The sequence below is a fragment of the Rhodnius prolixus genome, unplaced genomic scaffold, assembly GCF_049639745.1.
Source record: "Rhodnius prolixus isolate KJV_2025 unplaced genomic scaffold, Rpr scaffold_5, whole genome shotgun sequence".
Lineage (NCBI taxonomy): Eukaryota > Metazoa > Arthropoda > Insecta > Hemiptera > Reduviidae > Rhodnius > Rhodnius prolixus.
In genome coordinates, this window is record NW_027411624.1 from 5,941,174 (window position 1) to 5,959,987 (window position 18,814).

General features: G+C 29.9%; 1 protein-coding gene and 1 long non-coding RNA gene across 6 annotated transcripts; both read left to right on the forward strand.

The window, feature by feature from the left end:
• Positions 1 to 17: 17 nt before the first annotated feature.
• On the forward strand, positions 18 to 1,481 carry LOC141458021 (uncharacterized). The gene is made up of 2 exons (XR_012460707.1): positions 18 to 1,213; positions 1,294 to 1,481. It is a non-coding gene; the product is annotated as an uncharacterized lncRNA (long non-coding RNA).
• Positions 1,482 to 1,735: 254 nt separating this feature from the next.
• LOC141458015 (cytochrome P450 4c3-like) lies at positions 1,736 to 18,769 on the forward strand. 5 transcript variants are annotated; one of them, XR_012460700.1, is made up of 15 exons: positions 4,038 to 4,275; positions 4,631 to 4,927; positions 5,200 to 5,306; positions 6,382 to 6,472; positions 6,684 to 6,866; positions 7,547 to 7,616; positions 8,042 to 8,168; positions 9,499 to 9,604; positions 9,708 to 9,811; positions 11,021 to 11,089; positions 11,238 to 11,406; positions 12,517 to 12,699; positions 13,954 to 16,450; positions 17,310 to 17,830; positions 18,392 to 18,769. XR_012460700.1 is itself a non-coding variant. In XM_074135501.1 (14 exons), exons 3-14 carry the CDS (start codon positions 4,750 to 4,752, stop codon positions 14,112 to 14,114), a joined length of 1,548 nt encoding a protein of 515 aa, XP_073991602.1. In that variant the 5' UTR covers positions 1,740 to 2,869; positions 4,038 to 4,275; positions 4,631 to 4,749; the 3' UTR covers positions 14,115 to 15,023. The 5 variants fall into 5 exon arrangements, 3 of the variants coding, with proteins under 3 accessions (XP_073991602.1, XP_073991603.1, XP_073991604.1); XR_012460701.1 differs by lacking the exons at positions 13,954 to 16,450; positions 17,310 to 17,830; positions 18,392 to 18,769 and adding exons at positions 1,736 to 3,069; positions 12,132 to 12,275 and having other exon boundaries at positions 12,517 to 12,657; XM_074135501.1 differs by lacking the exons at positions 17,310 to 17,830; positions 18,392 to 18,769 and adding an exon at positions 1,740 to 2,869 and having other exon boundaries at positions 13,954 to 15,023.
• Positions 18,770 to 18,814: the final 45 nt, after the last annotated feature.

The window sequence follows — 18,814 nt, forward strand, 5'->3', positions numbered from 1 at the left end:
CATTCTGACCGTAAGTAGTGTCATTTTTTGTAAAAACTAAACTTAGTTGTGGGAAGTAGAGTCCCTAGGTTTTAGAAGGTTATTACCATCATCTATCCTCACTTCCCTACAATATTAAGGTCACACATCATTACATGACAATAGACAACCATAATTTCACTCAAATGCATTCATTACTTAGTGCTATACGTGCGTATAAAGTAGATTAACTAATATATATACTTTAAGCTTTTCTTTTACACCAATAGGATTTTCCTTTACTCAAAACTAATAACAAGAAGTTCATTTGATTTTCCTTCGTTTTTTTTCACTGTGCTCCGCTTTAATTCTGTTTCTTTTGCTCATAGCTCAGAGAAAGTTCTTTGGAAGCCGTGTACTTCGATTCATTAATTGCTTATTCGTAAACAGGTAAACAAGTGCGACTTAATAGATAACTCTGCATTCATTCCTATCTGAAATGAGTTTGTAACTTTGCAATTCTTTATTGTGGACTAAGTGATGAGACTAAGCAATTTGTTGCTATTATTTTAGAATGAGGGTTATTCTTTTTAATGAGATTATTCTTTTCAAACATTCCTTTGCTTTGGATTTGAATCACAACAAACGGTTTGACTTTAATGTGACCTATATGTATAAAAGCCCTGATTTTTCCTATATCACCAGGAGACGAGACTACTATGGAAATAAGTAATTCGATGCTTTCGTCTATTTGAACATTTATAAAACTAACGTGAAAAGAAAATGAAAATAAAAACCATAAGTACTGCCATCAAAGACCAGTTTTCGACTTCCAAATGTCATGAGTGGGGGGGGGGGCTACACGTTAATGCACAATTAGCTTTATTTGCGATAAAAGTTTGATTTCTAAAGAAAGAAAAGCTTAAAATTTCAATTTTTTAACTTAAAAATATTTGTTTTAATTTCCCCTGGGTATAAAATAATTTTCTCAATTTGTTTTCTTGCAATGACAAAAAGTTGCTATCATAGTGGTTAAGGGAGTAACCTACTTCTGTTTCATTTTTATTTTCTATATTCTTGTAATAAAGGCCAGCGCAGTGCGTTCTTAGTTTCAAGGTTATTTACAGGATATATGGAAAATAAATATGCTTAACATCTTAATTTTAAACATCAATTAAGTAAATCAAGTGGAGCGTTGACTAACTTGAAAAGATAAACGATGTTATAACTATTACCTATGGCTTAAGAGAAAATAGTTAGTATATAATTAGAACTCTACTTTATTCTATAAATGTATTAATTAAAAACCTGATTGTACTTTCTTGTTGATGTTAGAAAATTGTATCAAAAGAAATATTGAATGGATTTTTGGAGATGAAGTTAGGCTTCTGGAATTAGTAGATGTGAAGCTTTTGAATTTCAAGAGAAGCCATCAAGTATCGTAAATAAATAAAAGAAGAGACAAAAACCGACAATTTATATTCTGGTTGAAATTGCTAATCGTTACTGAATAAAAAAAAGAAGCTTTATTGACAACTGCAGCAGTTTATTGAAGGTAAATTTTCTGCCTATAGGCCAGCGTGTTTAAGTTGAAACATTTTGTATTTGAAGAAAAATGAGAATAATTTATTGGCTACTAATTACTAAAACAGCTCAATTATGAAAGTTTTGATAAAAAAGTAGAAAAAGCGTAAACAATTAGTTTGACATTTGTATTGAATCTCTAGGAACTACATGGGAAATATAAGTATGTTTTTATTATGGTGCGATAATGGTTGCATTGCTTTCACAGTTCATTCAGTGGCTGCCGGCCCTAAGGGTAATAACTTAGCTTTCTATTATTAGGCTTCAAGGCTGAGCGTGCCCAAATATTTTTCGAAAAAAACCATTTATTGTTAATTTTTACAACTAAGTTTCACTAATTAATTGCCTGTTTTGTTAATTAGTTTGTTTTGAATTACCTACTCACAGCTTAAAGAGGAAACCTACTCAGACCACGTCATAGAATGTGTTTTTTGGTAAAACAATAGTTATTTTAATTAAAATGAGTATACTTTTCCTGGAAATGATCAGAACAGTTCCGTGATAGATTTTTACTCTAGAGAGATTACTGTAATTGAGGGTTAACAGATTACGAAAGCTGACCATTGAAAACACGAAGCTCATGTCGCCTTTCTTATCTTAATTTCGTTCCTTAAACTTTGGTTAGTATCATTGCTTTCTTGCTGAAATAAGTGTGTAGAAAATAGTATAAAGTAGTAAAACGGAAATTTTAAAGATACTTTTATTCTATTAAAGTGTCTTTCATTTTCTTAAATTGGTAAAGAATATTTCGTAAACAAAAACCAAAATAACTGCATAATTTGTATTTTTTATGAAAGCATGATGGGAAATTTACTCATGTTATTTCCCTCCAGTATTTCTATCAGGATATTAAAAATGAAATTATTTTTCTGCCAAATTCAAATTTTATGTTTCTTCTCACTGAGATATCTCACAGCATGTTTTCGTGGTTCTTAGTTTTCTTCTAAATTCTTATTATAAGAATTTAATAGCAAAATTGCGAAGCACAAAATTTTCGCTTTATAGAGGAATACTTTTAATTATATAATTAAAAGGTTTAGGGCAAAACATTGGGAGTTTCACTCAGACTACATCCTGAGGCAGCCAAGGCTTGGTAAAGAAACATCGCTATGCACTACTACTTAAGAGCAGTGTTCTTAAATGTTATTCTAGTATTGTGACACAATAAGACGAAACGCATGTGTGAGAAGTTTTTCTTGAAATGCCAGAAAATATATAAGTGAAGGTGTAAGATTTTGGAAAAATCTGCTAAGGTTTTTCTTTATAGTTTTCATTGAAGGCAACAGCTCTCACTAATTGCCTTCACAGTAAAATAAATATTCACAAGGTAATTAATGTTTTCTAAAAGTAATTAGTTTTTTTAATGTAATTGTTGCTAAGCCTTCAAAAAAAATTGACAATTTCTCAATGTTCCCCTTGAATATGATATGGTAAGGCCTATTGCTAGAAATCAATGAACTATTCCCAATAAATCTTGCTGATGGTTTTTGTAGTGCCAGTTATTAACTAGAGTACCTACCTAATTGGGTGAGAGACCTTATTATTCTTTGATTTATTTACTTTCTTAATAATACATATTTTAGTTATCGTAAATAGATGGAAAAAATTAATATTTTCTTCCATAACTTACTAAATGTTGATGGAAATGAATGGTATTAATTTCGGACTTTAATAATATGTAGATCAAGCAGTCTGGTGTAGAGTATTCGATTTCACTTATGTCTCACACTACATTGCTGACCGACTCATTCACTAAGTTAATCTAACGTTAGGACCATACATTACTCTAAAATTGTGAAGAGAAAAGCCTAATCATCTCTTCTCCTGAAATAATTAAATCCAGGAAACCAGTTTGCTATTACCAGTGTTCTTGCTATTTACTTTAGAAATGATGGGAAACAATGTTTTACTGGGAATCTGAAATGGGATTTCTAACTGGGATAAATTCTTATTTTTTTTTTTAGCTCCCAAAAATCTTAATATCACTTCTTTTTTTTTTAAATCTGTGATCTCTGTAGACGCCAGAATAAGCTAATTTCTGCATTTGGATATTGTGCTTTGCTTCCTACATGCATGTACGAGTATTTTTACAAATTTAATCACGATATGAATGCGCTGTAGTTCTAATTTTTCCATCAATTTTATATAATACCTACAATTTGTAAAGCTAGAGTTCATTTAATAACTATGCTAAGTGAGGTGATTAAGATAACTCTGTGTTGCAATAATTCATTTCTGTTAAATAAAATACATGTAATGATATTATACTACATTATGAACAGAATAGCGTATAAAAAAAGGAAAGATACGGATGTTTAACAAATTTGGTTCAATCGCTTTCGATTATCGCAAATATAATTAAATTTTATTTAAACTTAAAATTTTTACTTAAAAAGATGTTTGACCTTAGTGCATTACAAGTGAACTATGATGAAGTGTGCACCACCACGCACAAAAAATGCTGTATCCTAATTTTTCTTAAAAAACTGTTGCAGGAAAGTGTTCCACCAAAAAATACTTTGAGAATAAATGGCATCGCATAACAAGTTATTCGAACCTCAACCGAATTTGAGAATATGTCTGCCATTTATCTATCCAAATGGGCTTTGTTGGATTGAGTCAACATCTAGTGGCTGTAGGAATAAATTGGATCAGTATGAAATAAAATCCATCATCTAAATATGTCACTTCGACGATATTCAGGCTGTGGAAATGTCTCACTCAATTTAACAGGTAATTAGAAAAAATGTTATTTATAAAGTAAGTGTTTCCGCCGGTGTTCATGTACCTAAATGGTAATTTGACGTTAAACCCCTCCTGAAAAATGAGCTATTACTTTACTTATTTAGACTAATTCGTAAAATGCAATATTTTGATCTCAAAACGGATATATATACCCGGTCAAGGCATAGGCAATGCCTTCAACCATCTCTATATTTCGTTGTTATATAAAAGTATGTAACGATTGAAGTGTATCAATAAAGCGTATAAATGATTGAACATCTCTTTTCTTTTTCACTCTTAATGATTATTGAAGCAATAATAATCCTAATTAATAAATTTTTTGCACCAACTGTTCTGATTAAAGAATCGAGATTAATCTTTGAAGGTAGAAGTGGGGTGGCGAAAAGGAAGGGACAGTAAAAGCTACATATACGTTGATCTCTAAAGTTGAATGGAGTACATTGATAACGAACCACAGAAATTATGTTTTATGAACTATTCCTTATCGGAGCGGCTGTTTGCCTTTTTATTTATTTCCTACTGCCTGTGGAACATATGAATTTCGAGGAAAGAACTGTAAGCCTGATGAACCAGCTTCATGGACCAAAAGGCATTCCATTGCTTGGAATGGCAATCTATACAACCACATTATCAGAAGAAGGTAAGCACAATTCTTTTTTTATGTTTCGTTTATAATCTCTTTATATACTTTAATTAATGCTAAATTTAAAGTTCAAAAATACGCTGGTGAGCCTTCTCATTACCTCTAGAAAACTTGACTAAACCTCATTACTTCCTTTACTAGCAGTAAGAGTTCGCTCATGTCTTTTACTAGCTTCTTAATAATAAATTTTGAGGAATCAACAAATCTTTAAGTTCACTGCCTATATTGCGTCTTAAATTTAATTTCTTTAATTTTTTTTCGGCCCTTAGCCTATTTACCATTCTTAAAGAGTATAATGGATCAATATCCAAGACTAACCGGACTATGGATTGTGGGTATGCCGTTTGTTCTGATGCAAGATCCAAACGATATTGAGGTAAAGTCTATTATTTGCACAAAAAAAATAAAAAAAATAGTCATAATTTTTTATTATTATTAGCTTTATTGCCAAGCTTTCGATCTTGAGACTAGGTCATCTTCTGAAACTGTCAATAATCTTTTTTCTTTTTGAAAAAATATTTGGTTAGAAGCTATTTTATGCATTTATTTATTTTCAAAAATTTAATTCGTAGTACAAAAATACATCTGGCTGAATCAATCACGCGATTTTATCTCACAGAAATTTAGTACATAATTAAATTTCCTCAAAACTTTGGTTTTTTACTTAAAACTTTAAAGGTGGTTTATTAAAATTCAGTTGGGTAAAGTCCACATATTACCCTGAAATGACCCTCCAGAGAAAAACCCAATCATCCCCCACTCCCTTAATGAAATTTTCTTGAGAATATGTTTGGAATGATTGAATAAATTCTCTTCTCATAACTTGTCAATATTTCTTATGTTGACTTTCTTAAGAGCACGAAATCTGTCCAAAAAACAACAATAATTTCATCCGATTGGTTTTTTCCCTACTTTTTTCATCCATCTTCCGTGATGGAATCAAATGATTTAGTTGAGAAATTTGATTTTCACTTCTAAAACATCGTTCACTTTGTCGCCAAACTATCTTATTTTTAAATCATTGATTATTTATAGAATTGTGGACCTTCCCTTGTTTATAGAAACACTCTTTATAGTCTAAAGATTAATTAAAACTGTCCGGTAGGACAGTTGTATAAGGGTTGATCGACAAAAACTGCACGAAAAAGCGTAACGTTGAAAAACACCCAACTTTGACAATTGTTTTCTCTTTTTCTGTAAAAGATAAAATTCCCAAATTTTCTTTAAAATATTTTGCAACAACCTAGATCTAATAGGTTATAATATTGCATTTGAAGATGGATTTTCTAAAGGTTTAAATTCTCTATTAGGAACACTGCATTTTTTTTATATGCAACTTGTTTATACAAACATTGAACCTACAAATCAACTATTTATTTATTTTCACTTTTTATAATTACATTTTTGTATTTGTTGTACTAATTTATTAACAAATTTTGCTAATTTTTTAGGTTCTATTAAGTAGTCTAAATCACATTACCAAAGGAATTGAATATGAACCAATTACGCCATGGCTTCGACAAGGATTGCTCAACAGTACTGGCAAGTCATTCATTCATAAAGCATAATTTTTCTCCATTCTAAAATAAATTGATTATTAGATTTTGAGAATCAAAACTACCGCATGGGCTTCATTTCAAATATGAGTTACTTGTTTTTACTGGCCAGAGAAGAATTGACCCTACTTGTTAAAACCATCGTAATAATTAATTATTATTTCAGATGATCTTTGTTAATATTTTGTTTGTTCCAGGAGAAAAATGGCGTAGACGGAGAAAAACATTAACACCTGCTTTTCATTTTAATATCTTACAAGATAATCTACCATGTATCAACAAACATGCTAAACTACTCTTAAGAAATATGTTTAATGAAAAAGGAAAACCTTTGGTTGTTGAAGAATACATAACTTTATGCGCATTGGATGTTATCTGCGGTTAGTCCTCTCTTAAGTTTTAATTTTTTCATATCTTTTAAATCGTTTTCCAAATTTCCTTATCTTCATCTTAAATAGCTGTACGCATCATTTATCGAGTTCAAATTCTTAATTTCTTTGTAGTTTTTGCTAGTTGGAAGCTTTAAAAGTGGAGAAAAATTATTGCCAGTCTCTTGAATTGATAACCAGGATATATTTTCCATTGTTCTCTGGAAAGCAATAGGCTCTGTACATTATTTTGAGACGTAATGTAATGAGACATCTGAAGACAAATGGATTTATAAATTCAAGAGTCTCTTAAGGTCAAAGTTTAAGAGAATTCCTAACAAGCGGAGGGTATAAGCCACAAGACAAAACTCAAAAGCTGATACAAATTATAATTAATGCAAATTTAGAATGTGGATTTGAAATATTATTAATCATTGTTTTGATAATTGACGTATGTCTTCTCCAAAAACTATAGTGGTAACGATATTTTTAATCGAGATATTTCAATTAAACAATCGGTAGTAATTAAATTCAAGCTGTGCTAGGCAATCTTTAATTAAACTCCCGCTTTTATTGCGTTCTCATAATTTCGTTAATTTCCTCGCATCATTTTGCAAACATTCCTTTCAGTTACTATGTTATGTTAATTATATAAACGAACATTATATAACACGAGTCTGTTTATTTTATAGAAACAGCAATGGGATATTCAATGAATGCTCAAGACAATAATGCCAAAGAATATATCCAAGCTGTGAAAAGGTAATTTCGTTATATATGTATATATATATTTATTTTTTGTTTTGTTTTTTACAACTAATACATAAAACATAAAATTATCATTGTCATGATAAAATGGATAACATAATCATAAGAAGGACATATGGATAATATATTTACCATTGCTCAGCTGATAGAAAAGATCTCACGTATAATCGGGAAGTAACTTCGTTGCCGTAGATTTCCAAGATGCTTGTAACACAGTTTCTCTTGGAAAACAATTTGAGGCGCTATTATAAGAAGGATTATTAATATATCAAGGTCGTAAGAAGGCCTTTATAATGGAATTTAAGCTTTAATTGAAGTCAGAAAATCAATTGTACTGTAGATTTCAATGCAATAAAGGGTTACTATAAAGTTCTAGAACAAGGTCAGGTGTAGATTTACTAATATTATAATATTTTCAGAATACAGATGATGGTTGTAAAGCGGGTAATGAGTTTCTATTTAAGAAAAGATTGGTTCTTCAACTTGATGCCGTTCAGTAAAGATTTCTACAAGGATTTAAATACTGTGCACAGTTTTACAGCCAAGGTAAGAAAATTAATCATTCGATTAATAATAAGATAATTATTTAAACTATGGTTAGTTAAACATTATGTGTTATTCAACGTTTTATTGTGTACAAATGGTATAATTAGCTGCAGATAGTTTTATTTAGCGTTAATGTTCAGTGGAAAAATGTAGTAGTTAAATTGATTAAATTATATTCATCAAAGGCATTGATTAGTTGACATAAATTAGGAAATTTTACACCTAAACTTGGGTTTTAAAGCAAGCTGCACATAAATTAAATATTTAATAAACTAGTTTTACTTTCTCTGAAGAAAAATAATCATGCCATAATTTCTATTTCGAATTTCCGTGTGAAATATCCGCTGTCCTGAGCCCCCCCAAATAAATGGTATTTAGATAAAGTTTTATGGACAACTCAACTTCCGCCGTAGGACTTTAATGTAATTGTAATGATCGTGTACTGGAAATATCTCTTTACTAAATAGATTTTTAACATTTTGTGATTACTAACTTAAACTATTTCTTTTACATTTTTTCTGTACATCTTACACTATATTCTCACATTATATTCATGATGATCTACAACTTTAGTTTGAAACATTTTTCTGGATCAATATTTTGTGACAGGCAGCGGATGGATGAGTTTGACTTTCTTCTAAAGAAACCTTGAGTATTGTGTAGGGTTTTTTTTTTTTCTATGCCCTACACATTACTAATAGGATTAAGTTAAATATGGAGCTAAAAGCTTCCAAAATAGTGGAAATACCATTTTACAAAATGGATGATTAACTTGTTTTGTGATTTTCTCAATTATGACTCCAATGGTTTTAAATAATTTTTTTTAACAGGAACAGGAAAAACAAGACTCTTAGGAGAAAATGAGGAAGTATTATTTTCAGTAAAGTTTTGTGTTTTACATGATGAAGAGAGTTTAGATGTCTTGCTAAACTTCAAAGTCCTAAACAATGAGTACCGCGTTTTCTGAATGGATTTTTTTTTTTAAAAATGCTTACGATGATTTTCTTTTCACTTCATAAATTTGATCAATAAATTTTATTTGTATAATATTGCTGGGAAAATTTGTGTTGTTCATTTTGAGATGAATGTCAATATGTTCCTTTGCGATTTATGTTCTGGTTTAGATACTTTGATCGCTTCGTTATAGTTAAGTATCCATTGTGTGGCCAAATATTTACGGTTCAACTTCCAGCGATTTTCATTTTACACAAACTTAGAAAAGTATCTTAAGTAATATAATAATCACTAAAATTTTGTGAAAAGCTTAGACTGTAAATTTAGCTCTGAGTGTAACGTTTTATCTTTCTCTTTTACTATGTTATTGCAACAGGTAATCAAAGAGAAGAGAAGAGAACTCTATGACTTGAAAAATAATCATAGCAGCCGAGAAGAGTGTGCGAATCAAATTAATGTTGAAGAGAATTCAGAAAATATCCGTTAGTTGGTTTTTTATTTGTTTTTAATCATTTTTTTTTTAAATTTATAGATAAATTTTATTTATTTGTAATTATAATACAACCTATTTATTCTGTTTTAAAGCTAAAAGAAAACCAGCCTTTCTAGATAGTATCATGGACTTGATGGACTCTACTTTGTCAACAGACCAACATCTTCAAGAAGAAATTGAAACATTTATGTTTGCTGTAAGTTTAATTGCCTGTAATTCGTTGTCAGCTATTTTCACTTTTATTTACTGAACCAGATAAGAGAAATGATTGCGATCTTATCAAAATTTCTAATTCAATTTTTCACTCTTTGTTTGCTTTGTGGTCCTCAGTGTACTACTATTATTTGAAACATTTGCCGGGGGAAAATTGGAAAATGGCATGTGAAAGGAGGAGGTGATAATCGCGCTTTCCTCTAACGTGTCATTTAGTGTGTTGTATGTAATATATCGCCTTTTTTTAAAATATTAATAAAGATTAAAAGTGTAACCAAAATTTCAAATTCAATGGAAGTACATTTCACTGAACGCTTCTTAATTTGAAGTTTTTCGTACAATAACTTCATACTAATGAATTAAAGTACTTTTTTTTTTATTGCTATTCTCAGTTTAAAGAAAATTTTGTTTCGCATTTTGCGGGAAGAGAGTACTTTAGTTTACTCCGATTTTTTTTCACATTTTCCTTTAAGTACTTAGAGCGTTTAAGTTAGAGAAATGACAGATATATGTACTAGGGATATGGACGTTCAACATTTATATATTGAAGGACGGGATTAAAAAGAAGTGAGTTTCGCTCATTCCACAAATATATCTGTACCTCGGAAGGAAAAGGCACCATATCACAAAAAGTAAATTTTACAGGGGAGCCAAATGAAGATATTTTTCCAAATTCATTTTTTGTTCCACTTTTCCGGTTGTACTCTTTCCTGTACTTCTCACCATAATTATTACAGTTGGTATGGCCACTTAACCTCCCATATTTTAAAATATTTTATTTAGATCTCCATTGTGAAAAAAATTTATGCCCATGTAGTGCCTTTTACCCTTAAGTAATGAAGTATCATAGCGCTTTTTAAAAATACATAAATCGCTTAATAGTAAACATAGGACATTGTGCTTTACACCTCTAGAAAGAGCAACAAAAAATCTGTAAAATGATGCCAAAATCTGAAAATCGAAAAAAATGGACATGGTGCCTTTTCCTTCCGAGGTACAGATATATATATTTATATAACATCTACTCTGATACGAAAAACACTATGATGACCTTGCCATCATGAATTTCATAAAACTTATAGAATAAACCCGTCTTTCCAAATAAATGTTCTTCAACATGGTGCTAAAAAAGCACCATTATGATTATCATTTTAGTACGGACTTAATTTTAATTCATTGTTTCTATTTTTAGGGTCATGATACGACATCAAATGTGGCCACATTTACTTTGTACGAACTTGGTCGTAATCTATCTGTACAAGTAAGTTATATTAATTATTGTATTGATTCTCGTTTCTATTAAAAATATTATCTCTGTACGATGTGAACAACTGCTTCACTTTAAAAATTATGCTTCCCATTTTTAATTATGTTTTTTTGTGGTAATTACTTAATCTTTTTATGAACAGAAGAAAGTTTTTGAAGAAATACAAAATATTTTTGGTGATAGCCAACGTGAACCAACCAGAAAAGATCTACATCAGATGCATTATTTGGACTGTGTGATTAAGGAAATCATGAGGATATATCCCAGTGTTCCCTACATTTCTAGAAAATTAATCCAGGATTTAGAACTCAGTAAGTATTTACTTTTTGTTTCATTTTTTTCAAATAATATCGAAGACTTTTACTATCGTAACATGCTAAATAAATATAAAGAGTTGTGAAGTTTCAAAGTATTTATCTACCAGTTTCAAAGTAAGTACAGCAATATCTCCTCTAAAGAAGCACGTACACATTGTAAAGCTTGACTTCTAGGTAGTAAAATATTTGCTCGCATTGCGATGAGTTTAGTAGAAGCGCGTGTAAATTTCAATTAATTTTTCATTTCTAGATAGAATATCGCAGAACAGTTAAATGTATGTAGTTAGATTAGTATAGAACGTGAGTTCTGTTTCCTTCGCTCAGCAGCTAAAAAATGGCTTATTGTTCCCTGATTGTTGTTATTCTAGTTGAAGAAACCACTCTTTTATTTATTTATTAATTTTTTTTACAAGATGCAGAATTTTCTCTACCAGTAGCTGGTTTTTAGAAGTCCCAGATGTCGCGAACTAACGATTGCATCTAATCAGAGTTAAAGACCGTTGCTTCTTTCCCGACGACCGCCTGCAGAGAAATAGAAATAATAATAAAACATGAAAATAATTGTTAGTTTAGCCAAAATTTGTTTCATAAAGGCATTAGCATATAGTCAGAGTGTCAGTGTGGATACTAAACATCTTGGACTTAGACTAGTGAGATGTACTTGTATGTCTTATGATGGTACTAAGGAAAAGTACCTTTACAGCCTATAAGCTCCACAGATGGAGGACCAACTCTCGGAATATTATCCAGATGTTGGTCACTACCTATCGTCCATCCAAAATAACCCTCTTACAATAGCAGGCTGTCCAGTCCAGGAACCTAACAACACTTAACCTAGTATTGCTACTTCACTTCGGCTAACTGTAAGTTGATCTAGTTTTAATTGTTAATTTAACAGTGCAAAACATGATTGTTGCTAAAAATCTGTTAATTCGTGATATTCTCATTCAACTATTCTCAAGTTGCTGACCAATATTAAGTAAATATTCAACATATACCTCATGTAAGCTTTATACAATCATTCTTAGTATTACCGCGATGGCAAAGCCTTATCTAGACTATTTCTAAATATAATCTTAACTACCCAATTTTTCCATATTGCAGATGATGGTACAATCCTTCCTAGAGGAGCTAACATTGCAATTATTCCATACTTTCTACACAGATCGCCCAAGTACTTTCCTAATCCAGAGATATTCGATCCGTCTAGATTTAGTTTGGAAAATTGCAAAAGGAGACATCCTTTTTGTTATCTACCATTCAGTGCAGGACCAAGAAATTGTATAGGTATGTAAATTATTTTTTGTTTTATGCATGGCCAAATGTTTGAAAGAATGAGAGAATAAACACAATGTTGTATTAAATATATAATTTATTGCATTAAACTATTTATTAAACATATGAAAATGCACAAGATCTCTAAAGAACTATCAAATACACTAGATATCTAATTCTTGCATGAAATGTATTCTAACACATGAAATTTCACTTTAATAAAAATACATTCCATTTTAAAAGACAAAATCTGTTTTATTGTTCGTAAATCAGATTTCGTACAATCCAAATACATACGTATATGGTAATAGTATCGTCAACATGGCCATTATTTATTACTTACATTTTGGCTCGTGTTATTTCAAAAAAAAGAATCGCTTTTCGTCTGACACACAAACAAACCTATTCTACCCCGTAGCTATATTTACATGTTTAAGTATTAAGTATTCTATTTACATTATCTGATAACTTTTCAAATCTAACTTATTTAGATTTAAGATCCTTTAGGATTCTTAGTTTTCGGAAATATGATGCTAGATTGTCTTATTATAGAAGAAGAAGAATGTAAATTGTAATTATGCCTTTTGCATGTTACATAAGTTCATAATTACATAATTTAAAGTGTAAGACAAAAATTAATTAAGTAAAATTTAAACAAAAACTAACACTTGTATGAAACGAACCACTACAGCAAGATACACAATTATCAAAAATAAAATTTAAAAAAAATGACTAACATTAATGATATTTATTCATTTAAATCAAATTATCTCAATTTGAAGCTTCGTGTAGTAAAATAAATAATTTCCTTCAACTTGTTTATCTATTGATAAAATTTTAGAAATTTGATGAACATTTAAAAGATACTGCTGTAGATAGTACTTCCTATATATGATGAGTAAATTGAACTTCTTAAGACGAAATGTACCTAGGTCTCTTCCTCATGTATGTGGCAGATTGTGCATATTTTACTGCAGTCCAGTTTATAGTAGATAGATACCCATATACCAAACCCGTAACTCTTGGGCTCCAGAAACCATTGAGTTGGCTAACTGTTCTATTGAAAGCTTGTTATATAATAAGAAAGATTGGATTGTCGAGCTTTAGCTTAGGCTACTAATTTCCCTGTAAATAGAACTGTTACTGGGATGAATTGGTTTTTATGTAGTAACTTACTTTTTAGGATTAACTTTGTTCAATGTAATTATAATATTATAAATAGAAAAATCATGATTACTTTACACTATTTTTTGTTTTGTTTTATAGGGCAAAAGTTTGCATTGATGGAATTGAAGATTATAATCTCAACATTAATAAGGTATGCAACTGTAGAAACAATCACTAAACCAGAAGATTTCACAATATTACCGATGTTAATCATAAGACCATCTTCACCAATAAAAATCAAAGTCATGCCAAGAAAATGAAGTGTTATTACTTTTTCTAAAAGTATTTAGTTATAATTAATTAGAAGATATATGTAAGTATGGCTACTTGCAGAATGTGCTAGCGTGGCATTTTTTCCTAGTGCCTAGTTACTTTTATAAAATGTCTGTTGCGGAAAAGTAAGTTTGTAAATCGCACTTAAACACTTTGTTAAATACTTTCAAGCTTTCAAATTAAAATTTTAATTAAACCAAATTAACAAAGTAAAGTTAAACTAAATAAATCACATTACATAAAAGAAAAGTGCATTGAGTTAGTTAAGAATAAATTGTAAATAAAACCAAAATACCGTTGCCTTTTTTTATCGAAACTTTATGGAAAATTTATCTATGTTATTTAAAAAAAAAAAATCGCTTATTTAAATCTGCCAGGAAATTGAAGTGATTTATATTTGTCCACTAAGTTCAAATTTTACGTTGTAGCTTTTCTAAACAGTGGCATCTTGAAACATGTACTTGCGGTTGGTTAATGAGTGAACAAATTTAAAAGCAAAATTCAAAAATTCAATATTTCCATTATTCTAAGTGGTGATTTAGAATGTTTACTGCAAAATGACTGCACATCTTAAACTAGACTGGCCATATAAAGAACATGTCTCCATTTGCTGGAAATGGGAATACTGTGTGAGAATACAATAAGATGACACCTTTTTTTCCTTATTTTTTTGTTGCTTGCTTCATCACTGTGTTGAAAATTATGTATGTTAGGTGATCCAAGAATCAGTTTTATTTAAAGTAAGTCAAGATACATATGCAACGGAATGTGTCAACAGTATCCCATCCCTACAGTGTATCGTTACAATCTCGTTTCTAGAAGGAAGGCTGAAAAAATACTTCCGCATTGTTTTATAACGTAATATCATTTGTTAATAAAACAACTTTTGTGCTATATCTCCTGAATTGTACAATAAAACAACCTTTTTGTAACAAGTACAGCACATGACCAATTTCCAACACTGTCCTTCTAGCATTCGACTCAGCGCTTGTGAGCTGTACCCTAGCGAAGTGCATTCATAGCAGAAGGCAGCAGGAGAGCAGGTTCTCCGCTTACGAATCCTTCGAGATGCCTTGTGAAAAAAAACCTTATGAGTTTATTATTACCTTATAAAATGACAAAGCCCACTCTCAGCACTATCACGGTCAACGGGTGATATGAACAAAGCTATTCTTAAGATCTAGAAGTGTTTACAACACCAGGTAAGAAAAAAAGACGAATACAATACTTCCTTTAACCAGCAGTGCTAGAAAATTTTATACTCTCCGATGAATTTTTGTTTTTACAGTTCTGGTATTATACAGCGATCCTCTCGAATAAAGTATATGAATTTAAAACCTTTAAATTAACAGTTTCACTTTTCAAAAGTCAATGATCATCTTATTAAATTTTGAATTAGTATTTGTGGCAGAATTACTGAAAAACTTATCAAAGGTTTATTATGTGGCAAAATGCTCAGAAAAAGAGTATTATTAGTTCAGAACAAAGATTATAGTGTTTGTACAATAATAATTATTTGTGAGCTAATCATTAAGCATCAATATTCACTGACAGAGTTATCTTCATCTAAAATATCGGGGTGACCATCTCTATCTGTTCCTCTCCGCTCAATCTGGAAATTCTGATTGCTATCAGAAGGAATATACCATACAATTTTCTTTTAAATTAAGCTAGTGATCTATAGAAACTACTTGTTTATGTTTATTAAAACAAGTCAAGTCATTGAGGTCTATGCTTAGTGAGAGAGTTATTATTGTTCTTTAAATTACTTTTAGATCAGTTTCCAAGGAGGAGGTTTAGGTAGGCTTCCTTCTAGGATTACATTTCCTTGTAATGTATATTTACGGTTGTTGGAAGAATTATACATATCTCAAATGTTCAAAGTTTGATGAAAGTGAGTTAGTGGCTTAGTCATCAGGTTTTTTTTAATTAAAAACATAATTGGGTCTTAACACGTCATTTTATTTTATTTTTTACTTTATACAATTTTACTTAATTCTTGCCAGTCTTATTTTTCAATCTAATTTATTTTAATTTGTAATTTATTGCAATAATAATTTGAGCACTTAAGTTCAGGCTAGGATATTTAGCGATCAAGTACTCACTGACGTACATTGGCAGGTAATGTGATGGTTATAACCTCACTTGTAACGAGAAACAAGCTTAAGGTAAGGGTATTATTTATGTTGATTTGATATGTAGAAGGTTCTTTAAGAAAAGTCTTAATTATTAATTAATTAGAAACTGATTTATAAAAATTTATCCACGTAAGAAGTATCAAACAGTATCTCCGTACATATATCTGATCAGCTCCATGTAACTTGTGAGTACCTATTGTTCATAATCTATTCAATTTGTTTTTCAATCTAATATTGTAGTAACAAATTACTTAAATAAGTAATTACAAAGAGTTGAAATTTTTTTCGTATGAAATTTTCGAAATTAAGATATTCCCACTGTTAAACTAACTTCTCTATGAGATTGATTTACCTGTTAAGAGTCTCCCAGAATTTAATGGGATTTTTTATTATTATTTTTTCATTGATTATTGCAAACTGGAAAAAGTAAATGTTTATTTGCTCATACATCGACTTTACAATTGAATCGTTCAATTGGTTTTTCAAATCGATTAACTCAACTTTTTGAAATATGTATGTTCAATTTAAGTGTCAAAGTACTTGGTTCAGTCGTAGCTTTTTATATTTATTGTAAATTTCCCAGAGATTAACACCAATAATAAATAATTTATTTCGGAAAACATTTTGATTAACTTCATGCTTTAATATAAGTCATTTCAATAATTCAAATCAAATTCACTAGCAGGCGCTGAATGATAACGATAAATTTATTTGAATTTATGTTATAAACGGTATTTTAAAAATCAATGTACATTATTTGATCAACTCTTTGTTTTATGGAGTTAATCGAGTTGTGCGGTGAACGTCTTTATTACTTTTTGCTTCTAAATGTCAAAAGTTGAAGATTGAAAAGTTGAACCAGTCAGGGAACTATCACTAAGAAAAATTGAAATTCACAGTTTCAATATTGTAGAAAGGTTTAAATTCCATAAAAAATTTAATGATTATTTAAGTTGTACCAATAATTCTTTATTTTAAAGTACTTTTAGCATATCAATGAATCATGTTCAGTCAATATACTAATTTTGTATTATTGTTATACAGTACGTTCATCCAGCACTTCGCTGACTTGCAGCTACCCTTTATGATCGATCACACTACATGTCCACATAAGGTGAGGTGAATCGCATACAATTTCGCATTCCAGGAAAAAAATCTATCCTCGCAATCTTGTGGGCTTTTCATTCAGTTAATTATATCTTAATTAAAACGTATACCATTAAATTTAAAAAGGAAAGAATACTTTTCAGATTTATTAAATCTTACTACGATTCTGAATAGAAAAAGTGTTAATATCCTTCAAAATAGTTTCAAAATTTATTATTAACTTCATTGTCAATAAGAATTTGTAGCATTTATCTCAAAAAGTACTTAATTTGATTTAAAAATTGTTTCACATTAATGATTGCAAAAAAAAAAACAATTTAAATAGCTTGCATATTGTAATCTGGACAAAAATTAAAATTCATAACTAAAAGTAGTCACAACTGGCAAAGCGCTCTATCGGCAAGGTCAAGAACTGCTCAGCAAGTAGTAGTTCTAAGGTCTTCCACTAGATCGCATAGGTATGTAGAATTCATGTCTTTAATTTCATATATCATTTACCTGCATTTTTGTTACTTTTAATAATCTTCACTGCAAGTAACATAGGTTATAACCAGCACACTATTGATATTGGTATTATTGAATATTGGTTGGGATGAGAGTAAAAGTAAATACAAAAGAGTAATAATTGTGTGTAAATGTAAAGTTTACTATAAATTTTGGTAATAAGTTTGAATTAATTTTAGTTTTGTGAAAACATTTTACTGATCCAGAGTAAGTAAAACTTACGAGTAAGTTGTTTAAGTATTCTTAGAGATTACACGTAACGAATAAACGTTTATTGCATTTCATTCCCTTTGAATAATATCCATTCCTATTCGTTTATTAAAAAAGTAATTGTCTATTATTATTTTTTGCGTCTGAGAGTACAGATTATATTCTAAACTATTCACTTCTGAAGGAATAGTTTTTAAATTTTCGACTTCTAAATGATAAATTAGTTAAAATATATTTACGTATTTGTGAATGAAATTCAAATAGTGTATTGAGTTTTAATGTATTATTTGTTTTTCTGTGTCCAGTGCATTCGTCCAGAGCTACTTTTTATGCCATTCGCTAGCTCGTTGTTTAGATCATCTATCATCTAAAATGAGTACTATTAAAGCTCTAAAGTTGAATGTCAGCCATTCCTGCATTACAATGTGAGCATTCTACCATCAGGGTCTTACACAGCTGCTCTTAGGGTAGTTTTCAGTTAATAGATTTAGGTAACTTTAATTAATACTTCCAAAGCATGATGAAGTAATTTTCTTTTTTAAAAAAATACTTAAAATCTTTCTCGCGAATCTACTTACCTTCCTGTACTTCAGGTAATCTTACCTATTATTTAATGTGTTCAGTGAATTACAGAGGAAATGATTTTTTGTTCTTTGTTTTTAATAAATTAAATATTTCACTTATTCAATTAATTCTTTATTTTAAAGTACTTTTAGCATATCAATGAA